General features: G+C 35.0%; 1 protein-coding gene across 5 annotated transcripts in view; it reads left to right on the top strand.

Moving 5' to 3' along the window:
* WDR17 (WD repeat domain 17) overlaps positions 1-24,816 on the top strand; it is a 59,192-nt gene extending 34,376 nt beyond the window's left edge. For 4 of the 5 annotated variants that reach the window (XM_027898410.1, XM_027898409.1, XM_027898406.1 and 1 more), the window contains exons 12-30: positions 193-357; positions 1,820-2,022; positions 2,159-2,308; positions 2,427-2,557; positions 4,317-4,442; positions 6,605-6,760; positions 7,040-7,104; positions 7,487-7,619; positions 8,813-8,904; positions 10,015-10,114; positions 11,208-11,347; positions 13,529-13,549; positions 14,510-14,621; positions 15,336-15,477; positions 15,566-15,668; positions 16,533-16,634; positions 20,222-20,319; positions 20,502-20,683; positions 22,342-24,816. In XM_027898410.1, the coding sequence (XP_027754211.1) occupies positions 193-357; positions 1,820-2,022; positions 2,159-2,308; positions 2,427-2,557; positions 4,317-4,442; positions 6,605-6,760; positions 7,040-7,104; positions 7,487-7,619; positions 8,813-8,904; positions 10,015-10,114; positions 11,208-11,347; positions 13,529-13,549; positions 14,510-14,621; positions 15,336-15,477; positions 15,566-15,668; positions 16,533-16,634; positions 20,222-20,319; positions 20,502-20,683; positions 22,342-22,461 (2,341 nt within the window). In that variant the 3' untranslated portion in view covers positions 22,462-24,816. The remainder of the gene's footprint in view (positions 1-192; positions 358-1,819; positions 2,023-2,158; positions 2,309-2,426; positions 2,558-4,316; positions 4,443-6,604; positions 6,761-7,039; positions 7,105-7,486; positions 7,620-8,812; positions 8,905-10,014; positions 10,115-11,207; positions 11,348-13,528; positions 13,550-14,509; positions 14,622-15,335; positions 15,478-15,565; positions 15,669-16,532; positions 16,635-20,221; positions 20,320-20,501; positions 20,684-22,341) is intronic. The other variant, XM_027898407.1, reaches the window with a different exon arrangement.
* Positions 24,817-25,108: the final 292 nt, after the last annotated feature.

The following is a 25,108-nucleotide window of genomic DNA, read 5'->3' as shown; positions in this document are numbered from 1 at the left end:
AACTTTTTGTCTGATTTAGTATATTTAATTGGATTATCCATACTTACTTTGTCTCTTGAAGAGACAAAGGAGAAGCAAAAATAAGCAATTTTTTTTGAAGTTAATAGCAAATTACACATCGTATTTATTTTTTAAATTTAAAAAGCATTGATCATCTCTGTGATCAAGGATTTTACTGTTTATATTTTGCAGAGATATGATAGCTACTGGTTGTGAGGATAAAAATGTTCGTGTTTACTACTTGGCAACCAGCTCTGATCAGCCACTGAAAGTTTTTACAGGGCATACCGCAAAGGTGTTTCATGTACGGTGGTCTCCTCTGAGAGAAGGAATCCTCTGCAGTGGCTCTGATGACAGGTGTGTATTTCTGAACTATTAGAAAACTTAAAACCTCAAGTAGAACTATTAGATAAATTATTTACTTGTACTGGTATTGGCACCTTCAAAAACTTGTGAATACATAATAATCTAAATCTCTGCCTTGTTCAAATTCAGGCTGTAGTTTTGCTGTTAGCTTTAGCTAGTATTTGGGCAGCAGGATCATTATCTAAAATTGTCACAACTGCTGTAGCAGTGCAGCCTTTCCAAATGCTTTCCCAAGGGTAAGGTAAGTGACTGATACTGTTCCTCTGAGGAATAATACAAGGAGGACACCACAGTGACTGATGTTTTTTCAAAAGTATACATAAGTATAATCTGCAGAGATTTTTAGTGAGTGCTAGATACTTCTGTTTTGTTGGTTTGATGACATCTTTTTGGAGGCAGAGCACAGGAAGTCCTCGGTAAGTGAGAGGATTTTCTGTGATTCTGAGCCACTTCCCTGCAGACTATACAAGATATTTTTGCAAAGGATCTCAAGTTTGGCTTCTATTGTTTTCTGCATTAGAGGTTTATGCTTGAAGCAAAATCTATTAGTTCATAGAATATGATTCATGACAGAAAACAACTTCACAGCAAACTTCTTGAAAGCAAAATACTGAACAGGAGTGGCCCTAGAATTGAACCTTGAGGAACACTGCTGGTGACCAGTTGCTAGCCAGATGTAGCCCCATTAATGACAATTCTTTGAGCCTTTATGTTCAGCCAGTCCTTCACCGTGTGCACCATGAACCTGCTTATTCCACCATTAGAGAACTTGTCCAGAAGGATGCTGCCAGGTACAGTATCTGAACTCCTGCTAAAATTGAGAGAAACTACATCCAGTACCTTCACTTAATCCACTGGGCAGGTGACCTTGTCATAGAAGGATATCAGATTAGTTAACCAGGACTTTCCATTTTTGAATCCATTTTGACTGTGCCTGATGACTGCGTTATTCTTTAAATGCCTTTCCATAGTACCCAGTATAATCTTCACAATTTTTGCTAGGAACTGAGCTTAAACTAACAGATCTGTAATTTCTTGGGTCTGTTAGAGGGCTGTTGAAGCCATAGGAAAGATAAATTTTACAGTTTTGCTTTGTTTTTCTTTATTTTTTTTTCCTCTTGAGAGTCCTAACAAAAAAATTTACTGCATGTACAGACATATGGCCAACTTCTTTTCTCTCACTGACATGTAAGTTACAGGTGGCTGTCAGCTTTTGAAAGATTATGTGGTCAATGGAATAGTTTCTTACCCTGGTGAATGGTCTTTGGTGTACTTTGTATGCCATCATAAACTTGAAGGGCATTGGCTCCAACCTCTCCTATTTCAGCTTTTATAAACATATCACAAATAAATATTCTGATAAATTTGAGGCTTAGAATATTGCTGAAGTGGAGAGATAATGATATTTTTATCGGTGATTTGATTGACATTGGTCTTTTTTATCCTGTTTCAGTACTGTTCGAATATGGGATTATACACAGGATGCTTGTATAAATGTTCTTAGTGGACATACAGCTCCAGTACGGGGGCTGATGTGGAATCCTGAAATTCCTTACCTTCTAATATCTGGCAGTTGGGACTATACAATTCGAGTCTGGGACACAAGAGATGGAACATGTTTGGACACAGTTTATGACCATGGTGCAGATGTATATGGTAATATTTTTTAATTTGGTTTTATTTCTGTATTTAAATGCATTCTAATATATTTTAAAATTTATAAAATAATTTAATCAAATGGGTTATTAGATAGACTTTTTTTAATTACATTTTTAAATGCCCTCTCTGCTAGGACTGACATGTCATCCCAGTCGTCCATTTACTATGGCATCCTGCTCTCGTGATTCCACTGTGAGACTCTGGTCATTGACACCTCTTATAAACCCTCTACCAATAAATATCTTAGCAGATAGATGTTGGGATGATATTATTGGCAATACAGGTAAGCAAATTGTATATATATACTGTTGCTCTAATTTTCTTTATATCGCTATTCTTCTTTTATCTTTGGTTGTTTATTATTTTTTTAATTCTCATGTATAAATCTTTGTGTGTGTTAGATCGTGCTGTGGAATCTGGTGCTCCTCCTTTGCTGTGTGGTAAAGTTTCCAGGGATATTAAACAGGAATTGGAAAAATTGTCAGGAAATCCTCGAGGAAAAAAACTAAGGTGGTTTTCAGAATGTTTTTCAGTAAGTATTCTGCAAACCTAAGAATGTTGTCAGCACACATGACTTTCTCTTCTGAGGTCAATCTCCAAAACTGAAATTTCTTTCTTCTCTACCACTTTTTTCTCTTTTTTAAGGGACCTTAGAAAATATGTAGAAATCAGTTCTGTTTCTAACAGATCTGCATATAAAAATGTCCATGACTTAATTGTTTGTCAGTTATGAACATCAGTTTTTTGCAAACTGAAATTAATGGGATAATTTAATTTTCTTTAGGAAAGGTTTAATTTGACAACAATTTTCTATTGAAGAAAATGAAAATATGTATTTTATCAAACTGTCTTAGAGTTTTTTAATTTTAATTTTCCAAAAGGACACCCTCATTACTGGTAAGGTTTGAACTGCCCAAGTGTTTGTGCCCAAACTGCAGTGTTACATTCTGGCAGCTGTAGATCTGGATGACCCTGGTAGCCTTTGATCCATAGCATAGTAATATTTCCTATAAACTGCTGCAGCCTCTCAGTGCAGTTGAGTTAAAAATATAAACTACTGGATCCCTGTGACTGTACAGCTGCATAGGAGCTGAACTTGGGGTAGAACAAGGACAAAAATTACCTGGAACTGCAGTGTCACACAGTGTTGTAATTTAAGTCAATACGCTGATCTACAAAGATTTAGTTCATCTCAAATATTTGTTATAATTTCTAGCTAGATTGAAGTGTATGATTTAGAAATGCTGAAACAATGTTCCTCAATTTTAAACCTGGACATCTTATATTTTATTAAAAATATATTTTATGGAATTCCTTGTTTCACAAAAGTTATAAATCTTGATATTCCATGTTGATTTGAGAGTAAAACTGTTATAAGAGTATTAAAATTTTTCAAGAACATAAGCTTTTTTTATCAGCTATGCTCAGTGCTTTTTGTGTTCAGAAAATGAGATATTGTGGTAAATGATGAGAAGAAAATTAAGAACTTTAAGGGACAGAAAAGGGAGAGAATATTTTTTGTGTTGTCTTTTTTTTTTTTCCTAGTAGGATTTCATGCTTTTTATCAGCTCAGAAATAACTGGACTTCTAAACTCGTGATCCTGTTCTTCTTAGGAAGGCTACTTCAGGTCAAAGGTTTAATGATTTTTTTATTTTTTTTTAAGCTTTTAAATTCTCACTCTCTTCTAGACCTCATTCAGTGTTAAACTGTTGTCCTAGAACTACAGAAGGATTGATTCAAAGACCAGACCAATAGAAGTGCTTAAAATCTGTTTTTAAAAAAGATCACCCTAATGACTTTGTGCTGCAAGCATTGTGCATATAAAGTTATGCCATATGTGTCTATTTTAATATTAAGAAAGTAAACCAGGTTGTGGCAGTCAAGCCTTGGAGCTGTTTTTTTTTCCTGGCCCATACCTTCACTTTACAGAAAATGGTAAATAAGTACTAGGGCAGCTCCTGCATCTCAGCAGCTGAATGTTATTTTATGCCAGCAGTAGCCACAAGATTGCTTGTATTTCTTTGTGAGGAAAAGGAAAACTAATGTCAAGTCCTCAACTATGTCCACAGTACTTACATTCATGGATCTTGCTGTATCTTTACAGCCTTCAAGAAGACTGAAGGACTTATCTTGAACTAATTCATGTCTTCATAATGAAGGTTCTAATATTGAAATAATCTGACATTGTTTTCTTGAAGCTGACGGACAAATGTTTTCCAGTGTCTTCATAAGTTCAAGTTTCTCTCTTGATCATGACTGTAATACAGCTGTTCTTCCCTAACAATTTCAGCCTCCTGGAGGAAGCAAAAATTTGTGGGATTTGGTTGCTGTAATAAAAGGGCAGGATGACAGTTTACTTCCACAAAACTACTGCAAAGGAATTATGCATATGAAACATCTCATTAGATTTAGAATGGTAAGTGAAACATGAACAATATGTGAAAATGGTTTTTAGTCCATATAGTATTTCAATCTTTAAAAGTAACATTTAATGCTTTACAAAAAGGTCACAATTTATTTCATGTCCAAAGATACTTGTGCAATACCAGTTTCCTCTGCAATACCTGTCTGTTACAATAGTATCTAACTAAGTCTGCATGACTTCATACTCATACTGCGTACTCAGTGTTAAAACGACAGTTTACAGTTTTTAACTAGAGAAGGCTTTTTCAAAATAATTAAAAGAAATGGCGAAGCTTCAGCTATGAAGCGAGTTTGTCGTCCCTATTATATACACTGTTATATTCAGTAAAGTCAAATTACTTGATGATTGTATAAACATGAAGTACGTGTCTATGTTCAAATGCAGGAACAGAGGAATTCACCTCTGAAAATGGAGGAGAGCTAACAGAAATATATTCTGTAGGTCTCTGGAAGAAGGAGTGGAGAAGCAAGAACAATACAGATATGCAGCTTAAGAGCAACTCAGATGTGAATGTGAAATTCAAATACTAGGCTATAAATTTATTAGTAACTGCATATATGAATATACAAACAGACATACAGTTTGTGCAGAATATGCAAATTTGTGATTCTGTCAGGAAATTCTTAGGGGTACTAAAGATCCTACGCTCTAATGACTGGGTTGTAAATAGAGGAAAGATTATCTACTGGTATAGGATCAGGGAATGAACTTGCCACCCCCAGGGGTAATACCTGCACTTGTGTAATACCTATTACCTGTTTGCTGTTGTGGGCTCCCTCTTTTGCAAAATCACAGGCTCTTTAAGAGTGTCCTACATACTTTATGACTCTTAAATGATTAAAGCTTATTCGTGTTGTTAAATTAATAATAGCAGCTGTTCTGCTAATCCTGTGAAGCCCTATAAATGTGTCCATGTGTCCAAAAACCAGATTTCTCAGCCAGTTACCCCAAGACGTTAATTCTTGACTTGTGCAAGCAGTCTGCTTATCTTTGCAACATGATTTCATGCATTTATGACTCCAATGACCTAGAATCACAACAGTCATTGCTGGTCATTTTGTCCCCTTTTTTCACTGACTCAGAATCTTGTTTGAGAGCTTTAAGAGAAAGTAGGGGTAGGGTAATGCTGACTACTTGTTAAGGATTGCTAATACTGTCTTTTTTTTAGGAAACCAGATAATGGCATTGCACCACCTAGACTTTTCAGGATGAAGTAGAAATGTAGAGCAATTGTGTTTTTTCTGTTTTTAGGAAACAGAGAGGATGCATTGGAGACTTCAGCATGAAAATAATAAAAAGTATAGAGGTGCTGAGGAAAAAAAGTAGCATAGTTTGTTTTAAAAACCCCTAGATCCTTGGGAGCTGCCATTGGTCTACATGGCAGTTTACTTTGGTGAAGAATGTTCAAAATTCATTCTCCATCTTCCATATATGGTACTGTAAAGCCATGAATAGCCAAATGCAATCAATGTAGGTTGATGATAGAATTAAACTGAGAATTCTTGAAACATGAAGCTGGGTTTACCTTTCTCTTTCTATGTTAACTATAATTCTGTTGTAGCTTGTTTCTCAGACTCTGCCAGATGAAGCAAGTTAGTCTTATTTCTCCAACTAATATAAAAATTGCACTGGTTGGGAGTATAAATCATTTCTTGGTTGTAAGATTAATGGGACATGACAGATCAGACCACAAAGCCTATTGTCAACCACTTGAACCTGCTATCTGTATTATTTCTGTGTGACATCATTATAATGGTAATATATTCAATTTCCAGCTCTCTATGGTTTACGTTGACAGTATTTTTTTCAAAATCTCAAGATTTTTATGAGGGACATCTGGATGAATTACTATTACATATGAGAAAATGATTGAGAATAAAAAATTATATAAAGATATAAAAGGAAGATAAGAATGGAAAATATATGTGTATAAGCACAAAACACTAACACACTTACTTGAATAACGTAAACAAAGTTCACTGTAAGCTCATTGAAATTGGTTCCAATTACCCTTTTCTCAAAATGAATTTTTTTCTGAAATTACAACCTTTGTATTTCACTGTAATATTTGACAGTAGTGTATTCTTAAGAAAACTTGTTTTCTTCACAGAAAAGTTTTTTATCCTTTTTATTTTTTTTTTTTGTCCCCTCAGTCCAGGGCACAAGAGCTAACAACTGTAAAGATGTCTAAGTTTGGAGGTGGTATTGGTGCACCAAGCAAAGAGGAAAGGCTCAAAGAAGCTGCAGAAATACATTTAAGATTAGGACAAATTCAGCGATATTGTGAACTAATGGTGGAACTTGGAGAGGTAAAACATCAGAACGTTATTGAAGAATAACAAAATATGAAGGTTTCTGAAAACTAGCTATCCTAGCAAAGATGGAGGGGCAATAAATGGGTCACAAGTCTCCAAAAAAGTAATCTTGTTCCAATTAGCTTATTTTTAACATATGCATTCTAAGGCATAACTCATTCCTTATTTAGCTTTTTGTCAAATTTACTTTTAATGGAAGAAAAATTAAGCTAGTTTAAAATATGTTTCTCAAAATAAAATGATCAGGTTAAATGTATTTCTGCTTTCTTCTAGTGGGACAAAGCTCTCTCAGTTGCACCTGGTGTATCAATGAAATATTGGAGGAAGTTAATGCAAAGGTAAGCTGATAAAAATATTATGGTGAGTTGTGGCTTCAGTCCATAAAAGAACACAGACAAGTTAGGAAGGATGAATACTAATATCAGGTGTACTTGTCTTTTGCTACAGCCTTCTAGTTATGTTATTTTTTGTTCAGTAAGCTTTGGGATGGAACTGTGGAGCATTTCAACAACTTTGTGTACATGAATCAAAGGGTTGAACATAAATTGGAACTTCAACTGTGAACTCTTTAGCAGTATCCACAGTTTGTAAGTCTGGAAAGGCAGAGGGGTTTCAGTGATCTTTATATGGCTTCATCTAACACCTATACCATAGCAATAAGTTTGGTGATTTATCATATATATAGATCTTTCTTATTTATTTATTCATTCATTAAAATAGGAGAGCTGATCAGTTGATTCAGGAAGAAAGTGATGATGTCATCCCATACTGTATAGCTACTGGAGATGTGAAGAAACTAGTTTCTTTCTTTACTTCGAGAGGTCAGCTTAAAGAGGCTCTTCTTGTTGCTCAGGTATTACTACATATACCAGTGGAGGAGATGTATTTAGCTATTAGCTTATAACTCTGAATATGACAAGCATATTTAAAAGACTAGCTCTGTTCACTTTTTCAAAATAGCTGATACCTGAGTCTTTACTTTCATATTGTACTGAACAGTTTTTATGCAAAAAATCAAAAGAAGGTACGTCATGTTTACGTATTGAAAGCCTGATTATCTAAACTGCAATCACATAACCATAATGAAAAGTGATGTGTTCAATTTTGATTGAAATAGAACCTGATTTTCAACAGTCAGTATTGCCCTTAATGTCAAAGATGTAGGATTCGATTTCTCCTGCATTTCTACTGAGATATTGCCTGTCTGAATGTTCAGCTGAAAAGCTGAATAATGGAATGGAATTAAATGCTTAGATTTAAAAAGTTATAATGTTGGAACCTTAAAACAAATTAAAGCTTTAGAAAGATCTTAATTTTTCTTGTAAGAGAGAGATTACAGAGAAATATTACAATTCATAGAGTGATCTTTGTCTCAAAGGTTTAATCAGATAATATTAAACAACAAAATACTGAGATTTATTTTCCCTTTTAACTCAGCCCCGAGGTTTAATCATGTTATCCCAGTACACCTTAAAGCATGTGAAAGAATTCACAGAATCACAGAACTAAGTAGTGTGGAAAAGACCTTTGAGGTCACTGAGTCCAACCCTTGACCAGACACCACTTTGTCCACTTATTTCATTTTAACCCACACTGATCTCTTTGTATTTAATGTTACAAATAAACACAAAAAAGTTAAGCTTATGCCACTTTCTGCCACTATATGCCAAACCTTTCCAATTTGCTGTTATACCTGCTGAGAAATATCTGTAGATTTCGTCCTTCACTCGCAGCCACTTGCAGTGTAAAAATCAATTCACTGTTCATTAAAAGCATATTGAAATGCTGGAAAAATCTTGCCCACATGCATAGGAAGGAAGAAGTCTATTACTTCTATAGGATTTCTTGTATGATTGGATAAAATTAGGCTAAGATTTAGCTATGAATAAGTTCATTTGTTTAAACATTTAAACATTTTCTTTGTTATAACTGGTCTTCAGAATTATTTTTATAGATCATAGGTTATTTTTGTTGTTGTTAAAAAATTGTATTTCATCTTCAGTTTCAATTGTGCATTAATTAATCTATTTTTTTATTCACTACCAGGCAGCTTGTGAAGGAAATATACAGATGTTACCACTCTCCACAGGAAGTGGCTCTTCAAATTCTGGTGGAAACAATACAGATGATTATAATGAGTAAGTTGTTCTAGTTTATATCTAAAACCTCATTTTAGTGCAGAATGTAAAGTCATTAAGGGAGATAGATCTTAGTGGTTTGGTTTGGCATCAGCAATTTAGAATTAAACAAAATATTGTATCTTCTAGTACATAGTTAATAGAGTTACTAACTACCTGATGCTACACAAATTCCCCTCTTGTGACTCCTCCTGGTGCAAAATGGATTTTTCATTTGTATGGATTATAGTTATAAACGTCCTTCTCACTTCCTTGATATTTAAGATGCATTCCTATGAACTTAAATATATAGCATATTAACTTAGAACAAGTATCTGTTATCCCCTATTATGATGCATCATCTGCTTCTGGAGCTTTGCTGTTTTTCAGCAGTAAAGATTCTGACAACATACACTAAAAATCAAACTGAGAGACGGTAGTTTTAGGTTGGGTATTAGGAAAAAATTCTTTACTCTGAAAGTGTTGAGGCTCTGGAACAGGTTGCTTGAAAAGCTGTGGATGCCCTATCCCTGAAAGTGTTTAATGCCAGGTTAGCTGGAGTTCTGAGTAACCTGGTCTAAAGGAAGGTGTCCCTGCCCATGGCAGGGATATGGAACTAGATGATCTTTAAGGTCCCTTCCAATCCAAGCCATTCTATAATTCTGTGATTTTCATTGTCCATGCCCTTAAAAAAAAACAAAGCATGCACCTCTCCTTGTTTAGAACAATGCTCAAAGACCTGATTTATAATATCAAGTTATAGGTATAGTAACAAAAGCAGTTTAGAGGCTTTGTAGTTGCTTCATTTACATGTGCAATTTTTGAGCAATTAGAGAAATACTTGTGCAGAGTTTACAGGTATAGGTTGGATATCCAGATATTTAATTTTTCTTCTATCAGTCTGAAGAGACATTTCTGTACTGATGCAGATTTTGGGAAATTACCCCCCTGAGTATACACCAACCTAAGCAGCGTGTGAAGCTCAAACAGAATGCATTTTCAAGCTAGTCGTAAGTCAAATATAGCAATTTTTAGGGTACAGAAGGAAATGTGGTGAATTTTACATAAATTAAGAGCCAAAGGACTCCAGCCTGAAAGTGCCCTCGCAGAATTTGTGTTTTGTTCTTGCAGGCTTCTACACAAGGTCAGTAAAGAACTGGCAGATTGGTATTTTCAGGATGGCCATGCAGTGCTTGCAGCATGTTGTCATCTGGCTGTTGAAAATATAGAGGTATTTTTTTTCTCTTTGAAAAAGCCAACATCGACTTCTTTTCTCCACACGTGTTTTAAAACTTATGTATCACATTCTAAAATTCTCCTTATGCTTGATAACTGGTTTGTATATATTTATGCAAAGTTAGATCCCTACAGTGTTAAAGTTAGTAGCAACACTCCCCTGATTCTATTAAATTCAAGGTTTCTCTCATGCACAGAAAGTAATATGTTGGTTTTGAATTGTATAAACAGTATCTTGTTATATTAGAAAATATAAGATACTTTAGTACCTTACATATATACACCTAAGTGTTACTGCTTACTGTTTATGGTGACTCAAAAAATCCATTCAAAACTGGAAGTTATTGTTCTACAGAAGATGCAATCTCTGCCTCCAAGAATTTACAGTCTAAATGAAAAAGTAAATAGGAAAAAAACCCACCCTTCAGTAAAAAAAATAAGACTGACATGTAGGAAACATTTTACTGGATTTTTCATTTTGTTTGTATTTTGATACAAATAGTTTCTTTTTTTCATTCTTTCTGGATTTTTTTGTTGCTGACTTAGCATTTTTTCCTCCTCTATCTGCCCCAAATAAGTATAATTCCATCTTAATCAGCTGTTCAGAGAGCAATTGAGAATCAATTAATGCCTGTATTTCAAAATAAGCATATTCCAAGTTATTGTGTAGTCTCTTACTGTTTGACATTCTGCTATGCCTACCAGCAACTCTGGTTGGCCAGAGAATGTAAGGTCAGGAGAATCCTTCCTGGTTTCTTGGGTTTTTTGAGTCTCCCTTCATTGAAAATTAGTGTAGTTACTTAAGATTAGATGAAATTCCCATCATGCTTTTTAGTTATGATATTTATGTAATCTTTTTGGTTGAATAAAGGAAGATTCTGCTCAAGGAAATATATTTGTTAATTTAAAAACTGATTAACATGTGGTGCACAGTTATTTACTCATGCAAGAGACCCAAATTATATATAATTTACTTTAATTGTTGCATATTTTGTCCTTCTGTAAAAAGCATTCTCATAAATTAATGTCATACACTCAACATGGTGAATCCCAAAAATGCTTATGATATAATTTTTTCATTGAGCAAGCTTGCGATGGCAAACCTGATTCGTGGAAATGAACTGGAGCTGGCAGTCAGTGTGGGTACTGTCTTGGGAGAAAGTGCAGCACAAGCAACACATTATGCCCTAGAATTACTAGCAAGAAAATGTATGGCAGTAGCAACATGGTAAGAATTCTTAATCCAAAGAAATTTTTTATTATTTTTTTTCCCTGACAAAAAAATCAAGATGTTATCATTCTGAAACTTTTATAGAGCCCAAGCCACCATGGGTAGGTAGCATAAGAATTGCTGCTATTAGACTGTTGAAGTACAGGGAATGCAAATGTTCTGCTTTAATCTCAAACCACGTTATGTATGCAATGTAAATGAGCGAAGAGTCCTTGTCAAACAGAGCATGAAAACCACTGAAAAACCCCTAGCAATAGGTAGCACCCGAAGTCCTGGTCTGTCCTGAGGAAAAATAATTGCTTCAGACAAAATAAGGCTGGAATTGAATTAAAAAGTCAAAAGGAACATAAGCTCAGGTGGGATCTGTGAAGTGATTTTTAAGTACTTGTTTGAAAAATAAAGAGCTAATAGCCTGAGGAATTATTTGATATTGGTGTTAGGAATACAAGACATCTGAAAAGATTTAAGGATGAAACAGGATTACTGTTTAATTCTGCAGGAGTGATTTCTCTGTTGCATATTGGGGAAACCTTCTGTGGTTTTACTTTGAGGAGTACAGCTTCTTGTTTTTTACCTATCAGTGAAAAGCAGAAAACTGTCCTAAGGTATATTTGGCAGCTATAAAGGTGTTTCATAATTAATGTCGTAGAAAATATGTACTTAAACAGATACTGTAATTAAGGATCAGTTTTTCTGCTGCAATTAGTGCTAAAATATCTAGAGGCAGCCTGAGAGAAACAGTGGAACTCCTCTCTATAGAGCATTTAGCCTGCTTTAGACAATGAAGCATTGTAGAAAAAGATAAAATAAGAAATTGATGGCTTGCGGCTTTCACTTTGCAATGATTTAGCAGGTCTGCAATGCAGCAGTTTCAGCACGGTTGTTCTGGCAACTCCAGGTGCAGCTTTTAAAGTCTCTGAAGCTCCCTGCCTTCATTGTGAAAGGTGATTTTTATGTGACCTCCAATAGGAAGCACTGAATGTGGAGTTAAGGAAGTGTATATTTTTCCAGTTCCATAGCAAAAGCTTATTCTGATCTCAGAGCTGTAACAAGTACTTATAGTAGTATGGCATTTATGTTCTGCAAACTTATGGCATATGTGTACTGAAGTGTACATTGGCACATGTGATGAAATTTTGAAATCGTGTGCTGCATACGGCCCAAGAATACATCTGAATTTCTCAGTGGGCTATACTGAACACTTATTACAGCTACATCCTACAGTCCTGGAGTCTAATTTCAGCCATTACAGCATATTTTTCCTATTGTGTAGCAAAAGATAGGGGATTCATGAATCTTTTCATATTTCGTAATAAAGAGATGCTGACACGGCATAATACTTCTTGCCTCACTGCATTTATGACATCATGTATGGGGAAGCTGGAGTTCCAGGTCTCTGACATTTGAAGGGTTCCCTTTTTGTTTTTATTGGTTGTTATGCTTAGGTATTTCCATCAATTGGAAACATTTAATTGTAGAGACACACTTTATTGGTGGAATGTTTCTTGGGATTTGGTTGGTTCTTTTTAGAAGTGCTTTAAATATAAAATTTAAACAAAGTCAAAACTAAGCATTCGTGTCCTTCCTATACTTATATCCTTGGGAAATTAGCACCTAAATAGTGTTAAAAGCAATCTTCTACTATTCAAAAGGCTGATCATATTTTACTTGAGATAATGAATTTGGCAAATGCAAACTCAGCCACCTCTTTTTATCTTTATACTTGACAGTGTTTTCTGCTTAATTCTTAAAAATCATTTCAGGTAACATTACATGAGGGCTTCTTTGAATTATTTTTTTTTTTTAATAAACATTGGATTCAGATTTTGCAAAACAACTTCTAATCACATTTAAAAATGTTTAAATTTCTTTTGAAGAGTAGCACATGTAAGTAACTGATCTTAAAAGTAGCTTAAGAACCTGTGAAATATCCTATATTCTGAAAGAGAACTTGGAAAAGTTGCTATTGCACAGTAATAGTATAACAGATTTTCCAATGATCTTTTGGCATTAACTTCTTTAGTCAAAAGGCATTGGAAAGCTATTTTTTTTTGTTGTTAAAGTCAGTTGCCCTGACTTTTAGATTTTCTGTTGTTCTTTAATTATTTTCTCTTAGGTATTTCTTCTGTAAAGCAATACAAAGGTTGGTTCACTACTGTTTCAATGTCTTCCTTTTAGCTTTCCATCACTTGGATACAGGTATTTTGCTTGTTTATAGAAAGAAAGATTTGAAAAGCATGTGACTTGATAAAAAATCAGATTATACTAAGTGTTCTAATTTTTAATTGTGATTAGTACTTGAAAGTAGGATAAAAAGCAGTTAAAAATACTGGACAATAGCTTACTTGAACATTTTTAAGCCAAGGACCCCATTTTGAAAATCCAGAGAGCTTGGTAGGATTTTTTGCTTTACACAGGGGCAAGTCAGTCTTGTGGGTCACAGGAGAAAGGATGTCTGCATGAATAGAACAGTCAGAGAACAACCAGAATAGCCAGTTATTAAAATTTGAATAAAATAATTGTTTAAGAATAATTTCCTAATATTACATGTGTTCCCTCCAGCTGCTTATTGTGTTAAGGATAGGGTAACAAATGGTAAAAAGTTAGGGAAATTTCAGAAACGTCAGTTTGCTAAAACAGTTCATTTGAGAAGGATGAAAATATGCATCACATTCTTTTCTTGTTTGTTCTCTCTATTTTAATGTCATAGAAGTATGCCATTCTGGATAACTGAGAGATGCCTTATGCTGATGTCATAGAGCTTTAGAAGCTTGGAAGTTTGAGGTTTCACAACAGAGAACCACATTATCATCTTTCCTTCTCTCAAATTGGATAGTTCCTACTCTCCCTTCCCATCCCTGCTCGTGTATTCTTCCACCTCACTTTGAAGTGGTTCTGATGCTTTAGGATTTCACAGCTGTTAAATTTAACCAATAAAGCAGCAGAAAATAAACTAATGACTTCACTAAAAAGATGAATAGATTAAGCCTCATTTATTGCACCAAAATAGTCTTAGAGACTGAGATTGCTTCTGCACTTCTCTGAAAATAATATTGTTTTCAGTAAACTCTTCTTTATAAGAAGAATGTAAAAGAGAAAACAGTTTCCTCCTATTGCAAACCATCAGGAGTAACTACATGTCATCTTTTTTTTGTGCAGGGATTTAGCAGCTGATCTTCTTATGATGATTCCTGATAACAAACTGCAGTTAGTAAAACTGTGCGCTTTTTATCCTGGATGCATAGCAGAAATAAATGACCTCCATGAAAAGGTACAATGTAAAAAAATTTACCTGAATGCTAATAGGAGGTTATATATTGATTTGTTTATTAATTAAAAAAAACTTAAGGCCAAATAAATCTGTAGGATGAATTTGTGCCCAGCAGTCTTATACATTACATGCCCTTCTTTGGTCTTTTAGTCTTCACTGACTTTATTTTCAGTATTGTGCATGAAATTTAGTTCTTTAATTCTGCTCTTTGTGTACTCTTTCCATTACGCAGGTTACTTTCTGAAGTAGCTTACGATATTCAGAATTACCTGTCAGTATGATTTACTAGATATGAAGCCTAATCATGTTGTGGCAGATCAGCTTTCTTTACTAGTCTGAGTTGTTTTACATCTCATGCCTGTAATGTCCATAAATCCCTCCTTTCCTCTTCAGCAGTAGAAGGATCTGCTCTGCTAACTCCCTTAAGATTCAACTCAGACTGCACTTTTATTAAGCAGTAGTAAAAAGTTCACAAAAACATTAACAATGGAAACTGATACTGCTTAAATTAAAGTTACAGAACTTTCTCCCCCTATATTGTTCTCTGGTCTAGATGGCTTTCTTAATGTGCATCATATGCAGGTACATCTTTCAAACAATGATTCCTTCAGAGAGAATTTTTTCTTATTGATATGTTCAAACATCAGTATTTCTCTGTATCTTAAAGAATTGTTTGAATATTTCTGTCATTTTCTGGCAACTTTTTTTTTCCAGTGCAATCTTCCTGATGTAGAAGAATGTATGCAGTTGGCAGAGACAATTCAGGCAGATGGAGATATATTTGAAACAGTAAAGTACTATCTGTTAAGCACAGAACCTGACAAGGCTCTCCCTGTTGGCATTCAGTATGTGAAAGGTAGGTACTTGGATGAAGAAAACTTTAAAAGTGTAAGTCATTTGTATAACTTGCCTCTTGAGATATTTTTCTTTTTATTTTTCAACAGAACAACTTTGTGGCTCAGATTGGACTTTGGATTCAGTCTTTCCGTATCTTGACCTTCTAAGTTATATACGCACTGAACAATTAATGTTGCATAAATGTAGTGAGTGAGTATATTTTCATTACTTAGATAACTGAAATTTTCATTAAAGGATAATTTTGGAACTTATAAAGAAATATACATACATATATATATATGTAGGTGAACACTGTTGCTATCGTTTTTTCCTTACCAAAAGAGGGATACAAAAATAATTTTCAGCAAGCTGGCTAGTTCTCAGTCTGGAGAATAGAATGTGGAGTTTTCCTAAATTTTGAAGGTTTAGCAAGAAAAAAAAAAAAGATATTTTACTGCTTCGTTTTCTTTGACATATTTGCAAGGGGTGAATCAATGTTGGTCTTCACTTTGATCTGCTCTGATTTCAGTTTCCTGAGGAAAAAGAGCAGTGGTACCACACATAATGTGAGCTTTTGTGTCAAAGTGTTACAAAAAGTTGAGCTGTCACTCTCAATATTAACTCTATAATAGTTGGAAGCTGTCATCTTTATGACAGATGGTTGAAGCTAGCCCTAGATGCCTACACAAGTGTACGTGTGAAGAACTAAAAGGAGAAAAAAAGCTGCGGAAATTTGGTGAAACTGAAGTCCACACTAATATTTGAGGCAATTTTATTTCCATTTAGAGTTCTATCACTTTCAAAGCTCTGAGTGTTGTTTTTGTAACATGATTGTGCTTAAAAACTGTGTTGTACGTGCCATTTAAAATTTAACAATGGAGATCAGTACAAAACACACGGAGTCTGTTTTAACAATTCCATGACACAGAAAGGAAAGATAATCAGCGAACATATATTCTCCACAAAAGGTGGATGGATAAATTATGTTTTAAAATTATAATGTGAATATGAGTTTTGTTTAATGTTTTTGCAAATGCTTGTTGTTTTTCATGATTATTACTTGTCCATTTATAGATTTCGGAATGAGTTGCTGATTTTGTGTGGTTACATTGGTGCTTTACTTGCTATCAGAAGACAGTACAATAGCATTGTACCTGCACTGTATGAGTATACAAGGTAATACTATGTTTTCATTAACACTGAGAAATCTCAGACCTTATTATGACATATACCATAAATTGCCCCCTCTTTCCCTTACCCTCTCCTACAAAAAAAGAAGAAAACCAAAAACAACTGAGTTCCCAATTTTGTTATGAAGTGGTAAGAGTATAGCTGTGCTTGCACATAGAACTCTTCTTTATGCATTATACACGTAAAAGTTCCTGAGGTAACACGATGAGTTGTGAAACCAGGATATCAGTCAAACTCTTAATTCTGTAAAAAAAACAATTTTTAGAAGTAGATGAGTATTCAGCATCACCTCCATGCATGACTGACAATACATTGACAGTAACACTTCTAATTTGTATCTACCTGTAGACCATTTGCCAAGACTTGTTTTGTGGCAAGGACAAGCTTTGAATTTGGAGTTCATGAATGGACAATAGCTTGATTCTCAACAAGAAACCTGGTTTGGCCTTCTATTGCTCAGTGAGCTAATATTCTCAGACATTAATACACTTGACCTTGCCCACTTGATCTGACCTGGCCTGGTCCTGCCCACTTGCTGCAGCTCAACCGCGACTGGTCAGCTGACTATACCTGACTGGACTAGGCCCATGTCTCAGTTTAAATGAGACACAGGTGTTTTGCTGAGGATGAGTTATGAGGAAGACCCAAACTTCTCCCTCTAAGCAATTGTAAAATCTGAAACTAAGAGGCTCCAACTGACGGGGAAAAAAAGTGTGGAAAAAAGAAAAATAACAGCCCTTTATTAAAAGATATATGTATTGGCAGAAACAACGAAAGAAAACAAGTAAAACAACCAAACAATACTCCTATACCCACAAATAATCCCCTTCAAACCAAACCAATAAACAAACAAAGAAAAAGGTAACCAGTTCAGTTGGTGCAATTCTAACCACAGTCAACAGGGGGTGGTGTTGGATCACTGGAGAGGCAGAGCCTGCAGTGCTTTGTAGCAATCAGCAGAGGGTGCTGTTGCCACGTGGAGATGCCCTCCTGGATGTGTCCTGAAACAGTTCCTCTCCGATGAAAATCCAAGCAGAATCCACAGCTGGCAGCCAGACTGAAAACAAACCCACTCCAAGCTCCTACTCCGACCTTGTTCCAGCTCCAGGAGCCACCTGAACTCCTCCCCTCTGTTTCCCAGCAGACGAGAGGAAAAAAAAGTAAGAAGGAACTCTTCACCCTTCCCCAAAGACAAGATTCTGAGGGCCATTAACAAGGAGTGTGGCCTTACCAGCAATTTCTTTTGTGTTACTTAACTGCCTATTCAACAGCCCCTGCACGCAGCGGGCAGGGGGGAGAGAAAAATTCCTACTTAGTTTCTAAGAACCAACAAAACCATGACAGCCCATCTGACTGGACTTGACTGACTTGAATCAGCTCAGACTGACCCAATTGTCCTGACCTGACCTGACCTCAACCACTTCATGTGACCCAACTTTGTCCACTTGACTTGATCAGACTTCACCTGATCCAGCCCAATCTGGCTTGGCCCAACTCACTTGACCCTACTCAACCTGACCTGCTTGATTTCACTTGGTACATCTGACTTCATCTGACTCCACTTGAACTTGAACCAACCAAGTTGGACTAGAAAACAGAAAGATTAAGATGAATCATCTTTATCTTATGTGGTAAATAAAATAGACTTACATGGAATACTTTGGTAGTCCTTCCTCAGAGTATAACCACGATTGTTTAGTCTTCCTGTCTGGTTCGGTAATGATATCCAGCTGACATATTTCCATTTCTCCTTCAGTGTTGGGGCTGTCAGTTCCTCTTGGTTTTGTCACCTGATTGCTGAGTAGCAAGGCCAGCTCCAAGGTGTCACTGATTTCCTAGTGAAAGCTGTGCTGACTTTATTCCAGCTGTTACTCCTCCATTAGCTGCTCTAATAGATCCCTGTAGCTTTGCTAATAATTTCAGCTCCTTTATCTCTTCATCAAGAATGAATGTTGTGTATATGTTGTTCAGTTCTTTCACACCTCACTGGAACTGTGACCTTTCCTATGTTACCTAAAAGGCTGTGGAGGAAAAAACTCCAGGCCAAATTGGGTAGGAGGTAAGATAAGGATAGAAAAGGTTTTAATGAGCCTCCAGGCTCCAGGAATACAAACCCATGAGCGCATTTCAAACACAGGTGTTGCAACTTTTATAATTGTTTCCACCCAGTCCCCATTTGGCCACTGCCCCGGTTCTGGCCCCCAACATGCCTTTCAGGAATTGAGTCTGGGAGAGTTTTGGGACCCCCCTCTTCCTCATCTTCATCTTCCTTGGAGCACGCACAGTCCCTGGAGGCTTTCCAAAGCTCTGGGCCTGAAGGTCATTGTGTCTATGGCTATATCTTCTTGTGCAGATTTTAGGGTGTTCTCTACAATTCCACCTTGAAAATGAGACTAAACAGGCTGATGAAATTTAGGGGGATTGATACGGGAATTGGATAACAGGGCTGGCTATGTGTAACTACTGTGTTAAGGGTAAGGGATATAATGCAGCTACTTTAAAATCTACGTTCACTACATAACTACTAAAATCTACAAAATTTTAAAAATCAAAACTCTAAGGCATCACTATGCTTCCTGATATTTTATCAGAATTGCCTACCAAGGATAATTAAACAACTTAATATGTCATTCCTCTTAGCCATCCTCATGTCTGAAACTTGGTGAGAGGAGCAGGAAAAGGGAAAAAGAGCATTTTTTTGTTGTTGTTGTTTTTGGGTTTTGGTTGGTTTTTTTTAATTTTATTTTTCTGAACCTCCGGAAATAACAAGATGAAATACAAGCTTTTACAGAAGGGCTATTTTGATATGTATATTAACAGACTAGTAACAAGCAGTCTTTGAGACGTAGTTTGTGATACTTTTGGCTGTCAAGCTTTCAGTTTTCCTGGGATATAAAGAACAACAGAACAATACAGCTCTAAATTTTATCCTTGGATTGCTGGATATTTTCAGGATTCAGAGAATTTTAGATTCCAGTCCATTTTAAATTGGACACTTACATGCTTACATACAAGCTGGACTTTTTAGGGCATCCCAATACAAATAAAAGGTGGCTGAATTAGGTCAGGTAGTAACTGTCCCTTATTTTATGTTTTGATAAATAAAAAATGTGTCCACTGCAAGGGTTTTGAAACTGTTTTCCACAAGTAAAACCAGGCTGTCCCAGAGCATGTGTTGAACCATGTTTCTCTAACTATTTTTACCATATCCACCATATATAGGCAAAATAGGTCCCTAATTTTACTAAAGTTAAAATTATTAAGAAATAGGAACACAAATAGCCTCTAAAATATAGGATGACCTCAATTTAAAAAAAAAAAATAGAGCTAATTAAATAAGGTGTAAATAGGAATAATTAAAATACAATTTAAATGAAAAGTTATACTTTTATATCTAGTATTAGTATTTCTAATATAGTGGTTATTGTGAAGGATCAATTTATTTCTATGAAGTTATTTCCATATCCAGTCAGAAATAGTTTTATATTACTAATGTCTAACTTATTTTGCTTCTAAGAAAATACTCATTGTTAGAATTAATTTGGACTTTAATTACTTGTATTTCCTTTCAGTCAGCTTTTAAAAAGACGGGAAGTATCTGTACCTTTGAAAATTGAACAGCTTTCTGAGGAATTAGATGCATGGAGAGCTTGCACACAATTAAACAAGTAGGTGGAAAAGTATAAAATTACCATGAGTGAGACTGGTAATATTTAACTGTTTAATTGTAAATTTCTTTCTTTTGTTAAATGTGACTATGAGTGGGGAAAAAAAAAGTGCTTTGTGGCTCTTTATGTCTAAAACAAATTAAGAAGTATAGTTGAAAACCAAATATCTTTTGTGTTCTTAGACATAGCGATGAATTGCCATGCACCCCACCATCTGAATCACAGAGAGCGGTGTATTCAGTGCTTGTATCACGAATTCAGGAGGAGCCTCTGAAAGGAATGGTTGGGCCAGACTGTGTCACTGGATCAAATCTTCCTAGTCATTCAGATGTTCATATCTCTTGTTTGACAGGGCTAAAGATACAGGTATGGCTTCAGAGAGCTGAAATGTTCTTTCTCTGTGATAGCATTGACTAGGCTGCCATAAATCCAAGGCCCCATCCATCGTTTAGGAGGAAAAATGTTTACCCTGTTCTCACAGTAGCAAAGATGACAGACACTGACATCTGCTGTATAAGAAAGGCTGTATAAAAAATTATCCAATCAAATAATTGTCATTTCCCAAATCCAAAACATTTTAATTTCCATGTGAAAGACAGATTTCCTTTGCCAGATGTTCTGCCTGAAGTGCATGTAAATTATTGCCTACTACCTCTCTATAGCTTGAATAAAACCCAGGAAATTATTTATCTTCAACCACATACTAACACTTTTCTGGTGTTGGTATTTTTCACTATGGAAATTCATGCTATAAAACTTGCAGTTCATAACTAATTAAAGCCAGATATTAGCAGACTAAATATTCAAACATATTTATTCATCATGCATATGGAGCTTTATGATCGAAACACATTAGTCCTTATAACACCTCTTTCAATAAAGAGAAAATTGACAGATCCTGAAAACACTACTCCTGTCTCCAGGCAGTGCCTCAGTGTGAATTTACTCTCTTAGATGATACTGTTTCCTCTGTCCAGTGTAAGATGCCAGCCCAAAGAGTAACAGGATGGTTCCAGGACTAAGAAGGATAGTTTTGTGTTAGAAATTGGAGATTGGAAAATACTAGAGGGATTTTAGTAGTAAACAAAATTTACAGCTGCACCCCATCAATCTGAAAAAAACCTTGCTGTCATCACTTTCATATTGTATCAGTGGTCTCTGGCTATGGCTGTGCTCTCAACATGTGCTAACAGCCACGTAAAGCTGCCATTGTTTTAATCCATTCAACAAGAATAGCAAATACGGTGTCACCAGTTTGTCATCTACGATATCCTTATTTCCAGATTAGTGTACATTAGGAGTCATTGCTTTAGGCATGCAGATCAGCTCACAAATCACTTAGTTTATACTAAGGTGTATAGCAGCCTAATTGCATTGGGTTTACAAGTTTTAAGAAGCAAGTTTGCAGAGATCAGCCCTTTAAGAAAGCACTTAAACTGAATTGCAGCTTTGAGACCAGATTTTGTCAAATGAATAAATTGCCAAATAGCTCTTCTTCCATTAGATAAACGATTATTTTTTCCTTTTCATAGTGAGCATTTGAAATTATTCTGTAGATTCCATGTTTTCAAACAATTCATGGAGGCATTATATTGGTTTTTTTTGAAATAGGAAAAACCACAGATCAGCACAGATAATGACAGATACCATGAAATATGGACAGTATTCTGAAGGAAGAAAGCTTGGTACCTTGGTTTCTAATTCACGCTAAATTTAACTCTGGAATAATTGACATGCATATATAAAATAATAATAAAATATATTATTAAAAATTGAACAAAACATTTAAATACTATTAAATGTTGAGTAGCCAAGTTTGGGAATATAGCAAGTTCACTCAATTTATAATGTGTAACTGTTATCAAAGTTATAAGTTTGTGGGGTACAATTTTTTCATGAAGGTTAGTTGTAAATAAGATTCTCATGTTCTTCTCAGATAAAATGTGCTTTCTGCTGTGGTGGCTTTTACACAATATCTGTGTACATTCTTTTTCTTTCCCTTTCCAAACAATTTTGCTGTACAGGGTCCAGTGTTCTTCCTTGAAGACGGAAAATCTGCTATTTCACTGAATGATGCTTTGATGTGGGCCAAAGTCAATCCTTTTTCACCACTTGGAACAGGAATACGACTTAACCCATTTTGATGAGGTGTTTTCTCTGTACTTTATAGTGCTTAAAATAACACTCTGGGGGTTAATACTGATTTAACCTTGATCAAAGGACAGAAAGTGGTAGTTGATTCCTCCTGAAGGGCAAGTACTTGAACTTTGAAATTGTAAAATGAGAGCAAGAAAAGGATTTCTATACAAATGTTTGTTGAAAATCCAAAGAAAAAAGTTATTTGATAATCCAAAGAAAAAGTCCTAACTTCATATACAGCCATGTCTTTTTTTTTTTTTTTCAGTAAGAACGGTGTTGTCAGACAATACAGACGAATTTCAGTCGACTCTGTGTGAATAGACACCTTGTAAAGGGAGTAAGCAACTATCCACACATTACCAAAATACTGATAACAAACTGTGAAATCCATAAACGCACTTCCAAATACATAATAATAGAATCACTTTATTGATAACTACTGCATCATGTTTTTAGACTGGAATACTGTGGCTGTTTCACACATGTGTTCCCCTTTTTAATTTTAACTAATTTTTACACACAGGGTTCTATAGCAAAATTTAAAGAGTAGATTATTTTTTTCATCCATTTGTTATTGGGTTTTATTAGCAGTACAAATAGCAGTTTACTTATGTTTTGATTAAAGAGTTTTGAATATCTACATTACAAAATTCTATTTTCTAATCTGATCATCTTCAGCAACTATCCCCCTTATATTTTCACTGGAGGCTAAAAGGTATTTATAAAACTGTTGTGTTTTTTTTTTTTTAAACAAAGGCTTTGTAAGGAACAAACAGCAAATTTATTGAAATTATTTAACTGTGTTATGTATATTTAAAATACTTGTTTTCTTTTTACATTTTGTATTAGTTATAAACATGCATATAGTATGACAAACCAGAAGTAAATACCTGTGCATATATATTTTTATTTACTAAATCTGTGCTCAAATGGAAAAACAGTTATGGCAATAGAACACTAAGAATATTTAAACTTTAAAGCTGTGTATAGTATGGGATTTAATTATAAGGAAAATATTATACTTATTTATTATTAATAATTCTTATAACTAGAATTACCTGTAGGAAAGATGCCTTGGTTACAATATCCTTTATTAGCTTAATTGATGGCACATAAGCAGAAATCTACTTTATCTGTTGTTACATCTTTTGCTGCTGCTTTAAAATAAATTTTATTTAAAATTCTGATAATTACATGAAATATAAAGCAGTTGCAATTAAAAATTGGCAGAATTATTTCAATAGAAACTGTTGTAAAACTGATAATAATAGCAGGTCTCTATTTATTAGAGCCTGTAGACAATCCTCAATACAGAGGTAAGCCGTGCCCTCATTTAACTAGAAATAACAGTGCCACCATGCTAGAAAGATGGGATGGAGACTAGAAATAAAAAAATACAAGGTTGTTTCTCCCCCCCTCCCCCTTTAAAAAGGTAAAATTTCATTCTGGCAATATTCTAGAGTATTATTACAGGGTTTCTGGTGTAAGAATAAATTGAAGGGGGGGGCAATTCTTAACTGTTTTATAACCTAAACCCCCCCATTTTTGTACATACTTGGATGCTGGAACAGAATGCTTTACTTTCTCCAGGTATTCTTTGGAAAATGATTTTCCTTTTTTTAACTCCATGGAGCTTGGCAAAGAAGAATTGGGTTTCAGAAGTCAAAATTTGTAGTTTTTGAAATAATTTTCCATCAGTCAGTGTCTGATATCTGCTTCTGTCTAATGAAAGACCAGCTGTCTTTTAGCACATAAATTGTATAACCTGATATATATATAAGTTGTTAATGCAGAGGTGCAGAGCAATGGTAAGAACGTGCAGCCCCATGACTGGTAATTGGAATCTGAAGGATTGACTAAACTGCCATTCTACTATATTTTAAATATTTTGCTGTATCATAAGGACTTCTACCAATATTTCACAGTTTAAGTAACTTACAACGTGTAGTATAACTACATCGATGTGTTGCACATAAATTGTGCCTTAACATGGAATCTTGGGCAAATCTACTCCCTCTTTAGAGTGTCAGGGCTGGGAATTCTTTCATTGCTAAAATATAAAAATTAAGTCAGAGGGCATTTTTTATATTTGGGATGAATCAGGAAACAATCATTGTGAATAACATGAGGTTGCATTTTCTTTATAGTTGTTTGTACCCCCTGTGTTGAGTGAGGGGAATATGCAGAAAAAGTTGTAATTGTGTCTACTGCTACAACTGTGGTTGCAACTGTCAAACTATGAATTCATCATTTTCATAATTAATTTCAGATTGTTTGCTCATATGTGACTTCAGTGTCTGGCACAGCAAGTCAAATACAGATATTTCTCCCTTAATATTAAACAATACTTTGTCTTCAAATTATTGTTTGACTCTTCTGTAAAAGCCTTACATTTCTTCATTCAAATGGAAATATCAAGCTATATAACTAGTGCTTTCCAACTACTATTAAATCTCAGTTAAATTTAACATCACTTTATCGCTCCAAACCAATCCATTGTTATGTTGAAAGAATCTGTCCAACAGATTACTGACATGTTTATAAGCTTCATAGACAGATTCTGCAGCTGCAGTCTGAGATACGAGAAGTGACACTTTAAATCCATATTGTTGGACGTCTTCATGGGGTAAAATAATTTCAATCCAGAATTAC

This window comes from Empidonax traillii, unplaced genomic scaffold, assembly GCF_003031625.1.
Source record: "Empidonax traillii isolate 1590-97213 ecotype Southwest subspecies unplaced genomic scaffold, ASM303162v1 scaffold595:size452941, whole genome shotgun sequence".
NCBI classification, from domain to species: domain Eukaryota; kingdom Metazoa; phylum Chordata; class Aves; order Passeriformes; family Tyrannidae; genus Empidonax; species Empidonax traillii.
Note: the sequence above shows the minus strand (reverse complement) of the source record. Positions and strands in the feature narration are given on the sequence as shown.